This window comes from Pempheris klunzingeri, chromosome 1 (genome assembly GCF_042242105.1).
Source record: "Pempheris klunzingeri isolate RE-2024b chromosome 1, fPemKlu1.hap1, whole genome shotgun sequence".
In the NCBI taxonomy this organism is placed as follows: domain Eukaryota; kingdom Metazoa; phylum Chordata; class Actinopteri; order Acropomatiformes; family Pempheridae; genus Pempheris; species Pempheris klunzingeri.
Genome location: NC_092012.1, coordinates 6994435 through 7005085, shown reverse-complemented (window position 1 = coordinate 7005085; position 10651 = coordinate 6994435). Strand labels below are relative to the sequence as shown.

The window sequence follows — 10651 nt, the reverse complement described above, 5'->3', positions numbered from 1 at the left end:
TAATATACTGGAGCGATAACAACACCTGTGGGTGTTAATTACAATGTGAATGAGATGGTTAGATGACATGGTTAAATTTTGTGTTTAGTCGTACTAATCTGCTGTATGAAAGATGTTTTTTTTTCTTTCTTTTTTACATTTCAAATGAAGTCACCAAAGACTTAAAAATGAGACATGAGGTTCTGAGTGTTCACGTTATTATGATATATTATGTTCATGATATCGTCATATCTTTGTCTGAAGATATTTTACTGATTTGGCGCACGTGGGTGAAATGTAGTCATGGACTAGTTTGAGAGATCCCTATGAATTAAATTGGCAATGAAATGCAGAAAAAACTAAAAAATGTTTTCGGCTTTTAATTTATATTTCAGTCATTTTGGCACTAAATACAGGACCACCATGAAAAGCCTCGACTCCAACAGCACAGCCAATATGAGTAACTTACAGCTCAGCCTACATTACAAAACTGGAACATGATGTTGGCAGAAGCACTTAATGTTTAATAGATGACATATGGAGCGTTGGCTGTACACCAGCAGTATTGGTTTTCTACCACATGTTTCAGTTCAAATTTAACAACTTGTCACTGTTTTCATGGGTTAAAAATGTATATTTTCTATTTTCTAAGCCGTGGGCTGTTCAGAAGCTACAAAAAATCAACCTTGACTTTAGTTAAATGCAAACACTTGTTTGACATTATCTGATGGGCTTTGAAAAGGCTCCATAAACTCTGGAAGCTCGAGAGATTTTTAAACCCAGAGACACACTGTGAGCCATAAACTGATATGGGGGGGAGGTGAGAGTGATTCACATGACAATGACAACCAGGATATTCATGAACCAAATGAAAAGGTGACAAAACAAAAATGGTTCAGCAAAGCGTCTTTATTGATTTAAAAAAAGACAAATTCTAGAAAAGTAACAACATGATTTATCAGTTTGAACTGACAAACATGTCACATCAAATATCATCATTCAAATGAATTCAAATCAGGGTAAAAGGAAGCCTCATTATCAAATTGTGTGGCTCTGAAGCTCATTACCAGAAACTACACTGACATCTAGTGAACATGCAGCAGAGAGCAGCTCACTCCCAAATACACTTTAGTAATAACATCCCAAATGACCTACATCCATCCAGTATGCAGGAGCATGGAGTCTGATATTGATTTTATTTGGCAGAAACTTTTGAATAACTCTAAATCTGCCCAAACGTTATTCACAGATCATGGTACGTTAAATGCTCCAGTAATAATATTGATGAAAATATAAGCCATATTCTTGTGTACTTATTATTCATCAAATCACTTGCTCAGTATTTCAGTCTAAAAAAACCTGTTTGGCACTTCAAAGGCTGGACCACCTGGATACCATGACAACCTGAATGATTGACAGGTGGCGTAGTTCCCTCAGTGAAAACGGGGGCAGGGGCAGAGAGGAAGACACCTGGTTCAGAGGGTCAAGCGAAACTGTCCCAGGAATACCTCAGGAGTCCGCCACAGCCGAACCTGAGCAAACCTGCCGACAGTCAAACCCCAAAGTGACGTCTAGTGTGCTAATAAGATAATAAGATCATATTTAATACCTGAAGTTAGACTTGTACTGACAGGCTGTTTGAATCATTTTGTCTTTTAAAAAACTACCTAAAAACAGATTCTTCTGATTCTTTCTGAAACCTTTAGGAAATGACACATCACTTACATTTGAGATATTATTGAATGGTTTTATATTTAAAACATTTTGAAGGTGTCTGATGTTGTTGTACGGTAAGACGGGACCAGTGTTTGAGAGTCATATTTGAAGGTGAACCTGCAGCCATAACCAGAGTTGTGTTTTTTGTCTGACTAAATATAAAATATGTGGAAGGAACCACGCAAAACTGTACTGCAAGATCAAAATGGTTAGAAGATGGAAAGGAATGAAAAGTGGAATGAAGTGGATATTAAACTGTGATCATTTGCTTGGTTAAACATGAGGAAAATACTTTGAAAATGTCCCCCTTAATGCACCATGTTTCCAAAACTTTAGTCCATTATTCTAATGGAGATTTTATCTCTGGAGGATGTTGTTCAGAATCACATTTCAGGTTTGTTATGAGAGAGACCGATTTAAACCATTTAGCAAAGAAGAGCTTGTTGATATGACTTGATACATCACTGCTTAGTTATTGGCTAAATTCTTCAATCTTTTTTTCAATTTTATGCCACTAAAAATCCAATATTAAAATATTTAGTTATGCAACACTGCATTTAGATACTATGTATGTATGTATGTACTACTGTACTGATTATATGTCCATAACATTTTAAAGGCAGAAACAACTGCAGAAACAAGTTCATTATAATTAATAGCTCATGGAGGATCTAGTTTATGAGGCTCAGTTGAACAGTAGGCCTTCTGGAGACCTTTAGAGGCACAAAGGGCAGGAGCCAACTACTGTAACACCGTGTGAGTGCGAGTGGGGAGTGAGTTTTAGGTGCAGAGTAATGGGGTCAGGTCGAAGCAGATGGCCAGACAAGCTGCAGCCTCATCCATACCTCCAGGGAGCTGTATTGTCTGTCCTGGAATGCTCTCCAGGTGACCTTTGACCTCTGCGGCATGAAGGAAAAATGCTGACTGTAAACTCACCGTAATGGTCAGTATTACACACTCATCGCACACACAGACCACGTTACTGGAGGGTTTCCAGGAGTCTCAGCGGTTCATTAAATGTGGCCACGGCTGCTATGAGTGCAATCCAAGAGCATTATAGTTAATCAATTAATGAAGTGAGAGGTGCCGTGTTTCACTGTGATGCACTGCACAAATATTCCTTCCATTCTAAGGGGATTTTTGCACCAAATATCCAGAGGGAATACAATTACATATGACTTACATCTTATTGAAATATTTTACTCTGAAGCAATAAAAAATATAGTTTTTCTTTCTACATTTTTACATTTTTGCATGACATCATTCTGGGCGACGACTGATTTTGACTGTACGAAAATAAAGTCAGCTACCTCAAAATTTCTACTGCCAGTAGACTTCAAAGGACCAGAATGCAGTTCAGCCACATATTACACTTTGTTTTGATTAACGGAGGTTGGCCGTGACCACGGACACACCCCAGTGTTCACAAACAAGTTGGATAGCTTCACTATATATATAAGTCCATATGCCCACCATTGACTGAGAGCAACAAGTTCACACCCATTCTCTGGAGAGCTGTTAAAAAAACCCCAACTGGAAAACAGTCAGAGCATGCCAAAGAAACACATCACAACATTTCAACTTAAAAGAACTCCTGAAATGGGCTGAGTCATACAAATGTTTGCTATATAGACATATAGCATATGAGGGAGAGTTTATCCTTAAAGGAATTAACTATTATTTAATGAAAAAAATCTCTATTTTCGGGGAATTTTGATTGCTTTAGATCAAGTTTTATCAGTGTGGAGGGAAAAAAGCACCATGATGGTCTGAATCTTCACAGTTGGATAAACCGTCGTCTGTATAAACAGCACCATGCAATTAAATTTACTGTATCTTTTCATTTTCCTCTTGATTGTCATCTTTTCCTCTGCGTTCTTGTCTGCCTCTTTCCTCTCTGTGTTTGCATCTGCACTTCATCAGCTCTTTGGATTTCTTTACTTTTTCCTTCCAGCAAAATCTAATTCAACCCAGTAAATCCATCTGCGGTCCCTCATAACTCAGTGTGCATGCACTTTCCGCAGAATCAGTGTCTCTGATTACAAGTGTCCACAAAGTGACACAGGCTACACAGTGTGTTTATAGAAGAGACTGAGAACTGAGGAAAAATTGTTTTCATTTTCAAACTTTTTAGTTTTGAGCCATTAAAAGCTGAATGTTTAGTTGCTCTAATGTATTAGATAGTTCAACGAATTAAAGTAACAGTTTGACATTAAGTGGGAAATACTTTTTTTTGGTCTTTTTTACTGATACTTAGATGAGAAGTTTGATATCACCCTCATGTCTGTCGGGTAAATGTAAGGCTACCAGCAGTTGGTTAGCTTAGCTTAACTTAGCATAAATACTGGAAACTGGGTGAAACAGCTAGCTTAGCTCCATCCGAAGGTAACAAAACCCACCAAACAGCATCTCTAAACCACAACTTGTCATTTTCACTCTGCTGTGTCTGGTATGTGATGCACATTCAGGACATAATATGTCAGTTGGTGAAGTTTAGAGGTGCTGGTTGATGGATTTTGTCAGAGCCACCTGTAGGCTGTCTCACCAGCATTTATGCTAAGCTAAGCTAACCAGCTGCTGGCCGTAGCCTTATATTTACCATAGAGACATGAGAGAAGTATCCATCCTCTAATCTAACTCACATGCAAGAAAGCATGTGAGCATATTTCCAGAAATGTCAAGCTATTACTTTAAAATATCTGCCAGGGTTTCATAGATTCACTAGTGACTCAACTATTTCCTTCTCTCATGCTTATATCAAAATGGGACTGATGAGATCATTTTTATAAATGATCAGCCAGTTTACACAGTACTGCTTTGGAAGAGATGCTGCTCCAGTTTCCTGGTTGCCAACAGATGATGTTGATAAGTCAAGTATTACTTACAATTTATTAACTGTTCAGATTTCTCCAAATATGTTTTTAATGGCCTTGTGCTGCAGTCTCTATCAGATTTTAGTATTGGAAAAATACATACTGAAGCTTGAGCCTTCAGGTTTTCTTTATTCTCTGTTGTGTCTTTGTTGGAGTTAACATTTGTAATTTCACTGTTTTCTGCAGGGACAGAACATTAAAGAGAGTTCACATACAATGACTGGCCTACATAGTAAAGTTACCAGTTTACCACCTGATCCATGGAAGTGAGATGGACAAACCTGGCTGCCACTTCTGCATTTCACTGGTGCAGTGTGTTAACACGGAGCACAATGGTGAGCCTTATCTCGGGGGAATCGTGCTGCACATGTGGTGGAGCATCTAATTCTAAGCTCCTCGATTCATTACTGATGTTATGTTGTGATATGGACTTGACCTACTTACACCTCCTGAACAAAACAAAAAAAAAGACACGTCACCGTGCGGCGCACACCTGGAAACAGTGCCGTCCAGGATGTAACTGTGTCGGTTTGGGCTGCTCAATAGGACGTCGCTTGTTTTAATCAAACTGATTCTCACGCATGCTGCAGTAAATGAAGCTAAAATGCTTCCAAGTTGTCGTAGTTGGTTGCAGATGTGTTGCGACAGGACATGATGTAATGTACAAGAACCATCACTCCCAAAACAGATTTTACTACTTAATTCAGAGGTCAGAGACAGTCCTGAGCTCACATTATGGAACCATGTGGTTTGTGTTTAAGTGTATTTGTGCATTTGTATATATATATATACTATATATATGTGTGTGTGCATACTCTAGGCCTGAGGGGTTCAATCTCTAAGAGTTGATATGAAACACCTGGAGATCCTGGAGGGGAAACCTTGCCTGCTGAAATCAATTGCACACAACACTGATGAAGAACAGCCGTGGGTGAGTTCACCAGTGGAGCTCTGCGTTTGCCTTTGTTTATGTCTATAAATGAAGATGTATGTCTGCAAACTGTGAGTCAAGATGCAACTCCTTCGTGGCCTGTGATGTGTTACAGCATTTAAATATTTTCCTTTCAAAGCTGTGCTCACTAGCAAAGGACCACGTCACGACAACGTGAGTTTAAAGGTTTAATGACACGAGGAAGTGTTGGGTGTTGAGGGTGGATGCATAGTGAGACTGAAAATTGCGTCCTGAAAGGGAGGAATTTTCTAAAATTACGACAGCGATTATCAGTAAGCCTTGAGGCTGATTTGGAAGAGAACAAAATCACCAGCACTAAGAAGCTTTGTCATTTGTTGTGCCATAGAAAACTGTGCCTTGTTTGCCAAAAGAGCAAAGAGCAGGGTGCAGGATTTTGTAGGATTTAAGTTTATCCAACTCAGTTTAGGTTATCCAGCACATAACAAGGTGCCCCTGTGAATTATTCTTTCAAATTACGACACAACACTTCAGTGCACTACTGTAGCTGTAGAGTACCGAGACCTGAGATCACAATAGACAGAAAGTTTCCTTGTAAGCACTCATGGAGTGGACTTGATAAATTGGCCATTTAGAAGCAAATCTGTCTACATTAATGTGCCTTTCTCTGGGCTCTTTGTCTCACTAAAGCAGTGTGCCGCCTGGGTGCTGAATGCCCCAGCTTTGTGGCATTTTATTAGGACAATAGTACACCCTGATGGCCCGTCTGACTGGTTACTCCGGGTGAAATATGCCTGTGGGATGTAGATGTGCACAGGACGCCAGAAGAAGGAGAGCAGAGGGTGGAAACAGTCAAAGCAGTGTGAATTTAAGAGCAGTGCTGGGCAGTCAGCCAGATCAGGAGGCTGTGTCCTTTTTTTTTTTTTCAACCACACAAGCACCGATGAGGATTCCTGATTATACTATATATGGTAAATGAACTTGGTCAGTCTGTAGAGTATCAATCTCTTCCATGACGGGCTGCTTTTATAAAATCAATAAAGGGCTTAAAATTGATCCAAGCTGTGCTTAACCTTGACTTTCACTACATTAGCTTTTGCTACATAACACTGTTGCATCCTGTTTTATTTTGGTGTTTCCTGTTGACCCTTCTGGATTGATCATTGATTGATCATTGATTGATCATTGATTGATCATTGATTGATCATTGATTGATTGACAGCCACCTGTGCTGACTTGTGGGCTGAGTCTACAGTATAGGCAGGCCCTTTTATCCAGCTCTCCCTCTTGGTCTTAGTATCTGTTTTTCTAGTTATTCATTCATTTAATCCAACAAATCTATATGCAGGAAACTTCTCTCCTGGTACTGTGTTCAGTGTTTGAGCCGTACAAGACAGGACTGTGATCTTTTATTCATTCACACTCCCTGTTCTTGAAATTTCATGAAATGAAACGGCCTTGTTCATCCCACCTCAGGTCTCAGTGTGGTCAGCCTTTTATTGCCCAACTTCTTTGTCTTATATGCACAACAAGTGAAACAGCCACTGGCAGTGAAGATCTTGAATCTCAGGCTCCTGCCAGCAACATTTTTACAGATATGTATAAAAGAGAAATACGAAAATAAAAGAGTTTAAGACACAACATAAAAACACAAGATTGCTGCATGTCTATCCATGTTAAAACTCTAAATCCTGTTCCAACTGATCCAGTAATGCTCACTCATAAAAATGTCAAGGCCACAGGCTGACTGTGAATAGTAAACGTGTAGAAAAAGAATAGTTTGGCCTTCCTGCAACTACAATGCTGGATGACAGCTCATACTGTTACCCATATTCTACTTTGGGTCTTTTATAGAAAGGATATCAGTGGAAGTTTTTCTAAAAAAAAACAAAGCTGTTGCTTTTTATAGATGAATTATTTTTAAAACTTGTGGAGTGATAAACTATTTCTGTTGTCTGAATATCTGGACTGCTTCAGATTTATAGCAACACAATGAAGTTCACACTTTGCCCCTGAAGTGTCTCAGCTTTACTTTGCTGTAATCCATCACGCTATTCAGTTCTTGTAAGTATTATGTTCCTTTCTTTCAAACCACAACAATAAGATGTGTTTCAATGATAACTTGCTGAGTGAGCTGTTCATAGCACACAGAACTGAAGAGTGGTCAGTCTTCCTCACAGACATTTTAACATGTCTATAGTCTCCAAAATAAGCTATCCAAAACTATTCAAGATAGGCAACATGTTAGGATCTATTTTTTCTAATAATACCCATAAAAGAAAGGTGCCAGTGATTACTTTATATGCTAAATGTGAAGGTTTAACTTAGTGGGCAGAGATTTTGTCTTCCATAGAACATGCTGGTTCACAACCAGCTTAACATTTATTCAAGCTGAACACTATAACAGGGTTTTAAGAAAAACCCAACGTTTATGCGTCCATAAAAGAATGAGGATAGACAAACCCACCGACTAATTTCTTCAGCGGGGCAATTGTTTTCAAATTAATATACAATTAACTTTTTTGGTGGAAACTGTAGTAAAAGAAGTCAAGATATTTACACAAGTGAGACTTGAACTTGGTGAAAAGACAACAGCTGGGACGAAGCAAGTTTATCATTTTTGTCAACAAAAATGTGACAATAGTAAAATTTATTTGACCAACAGACAATGAGTTTGACACTTTCTTTTTGTGAGACCATATCATACATTCCACATTGCTGTTTGTCCCACTCACAGCACACAGTTCATGTCTGACCCTCATACAGTCACTTTCATTTAAAACGTTTCAAAACTAAGCTTTTTGCAGTTGTAGACGTATCCGTTCAAACTGAGAAACAGAATCAATGCGACCAGAACAGATGTGAAATAAAGCAGGAGCCAGAATTAAGATGCACATTCTTATTGTCAATTCTAGTTCATTTAAAATGACCCTGAGCAATAATCTGTGTAAACATTTCTACATTCGCTCCAAACTAATACAATGGAGAAAAAAAGTCTGTGCCTCTTCTTCCAGATGACATTCTCTATCCTCACTAAACATGGACAAGGGAGTAAGTTCCTTTTATAGGCATGCCGGTGTTCTCGTTTACATATTGTATGTTGCTGTGCATATACAAGGGATAAACATGACACCAAGTGTTCAATGAATCTATACAGACTCATGACATTGCTTTGTTTTTTAAACTTGTTTCTATTGTGGCGTATGATAGAGACTGTAATAGAAATATACTTTATATATAGTTAAATACTGCATTCGAAGAGTGCATTCAGATGCTCCAGCAGTAGATGTGTAGAGGCTGACAGCTGGTCTGCATATAGAAAGGGGCAATCGACCTTCTAAGGAAAAGACAGAGAGCAGCAGAGGTCACTCTGAGCTAGACTCTGGATCAGTCTGCACCATTCAGCCCTCTTCTGGGTGATGTAGGCTGGGGTGATGGTTTGCACAGGAAGACATGGTGAGCCCTCCACCCTGGCCTTCTCACATAAGGCCTCCGCAATGCAGATAACATACATACCGCAGTCATAGCTGTTCTGCTGTGATGGGCAGGGCTCCTCCACAAACAGTGCTATTCTCCCTGCCCCCAGGAAAGGCTCTAACTTGCTGGCGATGCGCCGTGCGTGCAGCGAGTTGCTGCCGTTTTGAGAGTCATAGTGGGCGAAGTGGTTCGAGTTGTGATGGTAGACTAAAAGACTCCAGTGGGACCCCCCGGCGGTCTGGTTGGAGTTGTCGTTAACAGCGAGGAAGACCCAGTGGCGAGAAGCAAGATCCAGCGGCTCCAGAAATAGAGCTAACTCATCAGGGCAAGAGGCACACTTGATAAACTGGGTGACCTCTGGGCTGATGAAGATGATGGTGTCCCCCAGGGCTCTGAAGCGCTCAGCAGCGAAGTACTCAAAGGCAAAACCAATGACTTGGTCATTGAGCCAGTAAGGTCCTTCCAGTAAGGACACATCAGAGCGCCGCAACAGGCTGTCCTGGTAGCTCAGCACCACAGGGTCCATCCTCCAACACAGAGAGCGTCAGTCTGAAGAACACAAAGGAAGATTATAGTGCTCAATCTTTGCCACGATTAGCTGAGTAGTCATCAGAAAATGAATTACCAACTATTCTGATGACCAATTTATCTTTTTATTCATTCATCAAGAAAAACATCCAAACATTTCTAAAATCCAGCTTCCTAATTGTGAGAATTGTCTGATTCTCTTTGTCTTATGTGATTGAAAACTAAATCTGTTGGTCATACATGACAAGCAATTTCAGGATGTCAGCTTTGGTTTAAGGAAATTATGACCGTGATGTGGATTTTTAAATACTTCATGACATTCTGTAGGCCGAACATTTAATCCATTGATTAAGAAAAATCTGCAGGTTAATCAATAGTGAAAGTAGCTGTAGTGCTGCAATGGGTGGCTGATCAATACTTCATCAGAAAATAAACCAAATTGGAGTGCTGGTCAGACAAAGCAAACTATCTGAAGGTGTCATGCGCATTTTTCACTATTTTATGACAGTTTAAGACACCAAGCGATCAGTAGGAAAATGATCCACTCATTAATAATTCACGAGGACAATTGTCATTTGCAGCAGTAGAATATTTAGCACTGATCCGGCTCTGTTTCTAAATAGAGAAACCTTTGAAGTCATAAGACTGATCTGTACATGAGGATGTAAACCAAATTACTGACCATCATTGAACGGTTCTCCAAGCAGCACAGAGAAAGAGCTTTGTTTAAAACGTAAAATGAAATGTCAACTTTGTTTTTGCTGCCACCCTGACTTGGCTCGTCTCCCTCTGTGACACATTACTTGGAAATGGCTTAACGTGATAAAACGGTGGTGTTATTTTTCAAATATTAAAATGGGGTTTGATCGGCCGTAGCTGACCAACGTACATGGTAAAGCCAATGCGGAGTGTCCCGTTACTGCAATGCGTTTAGTCCACGGTTTTGCCCAGCAAGCAGCTCTTTGCTGAAACGGTCTTGTGTTAGCATGAGCTAAGTTAGCTAACCGCCACTTTCACCATCACATGAAGCTAAACAACTCAGCTAAACAGCACATTTGAGCCCGCAGAACACAAAACGTGTACTGCGAAACTAAACGGCATGCGGTTAATTCAATGTCCATACCTGTAAAACGACAAATTCACATAAAAAGTACCACGAAAACTGCAG

General features: G+C 39.7%; 1 protein-coding gene across 1 annotated transcript; it reads right to left on the bottom strand.

The window, feature by feature from the left end:
• Positions 1–8130: 8130 nt before the first annotated feature.
• senp8 (SUMO peptidase family member, NEDD8 specific) lies at positions 8131–10651 on the bottom strand. The gene is made up of 2 exons (XM_070833520.1): positions 10607–10651; positions 8131–9504 (listed from the first exon to the last, which is right to left on the bottom strand). Exon 2 carries the CDS (start codon positions 9479–9481, stop codon positions 8816–8818), a length of 666 nt encoding a protein of 221 aa, XP_070689621.1. The 5' UTR covers positions 9482–9504; positions 10607–10651; the 3' UTR covers positions 8131–8815.

Coding starts and splice junctions, on each gene's coding strand:
- senp8 (XM_070833520.1), bottom strand. CDS start 9,481: ATGGACCCTGTGGTGCTGAGCTACCAGGACAGCCTGTTGCGGCGCTCT.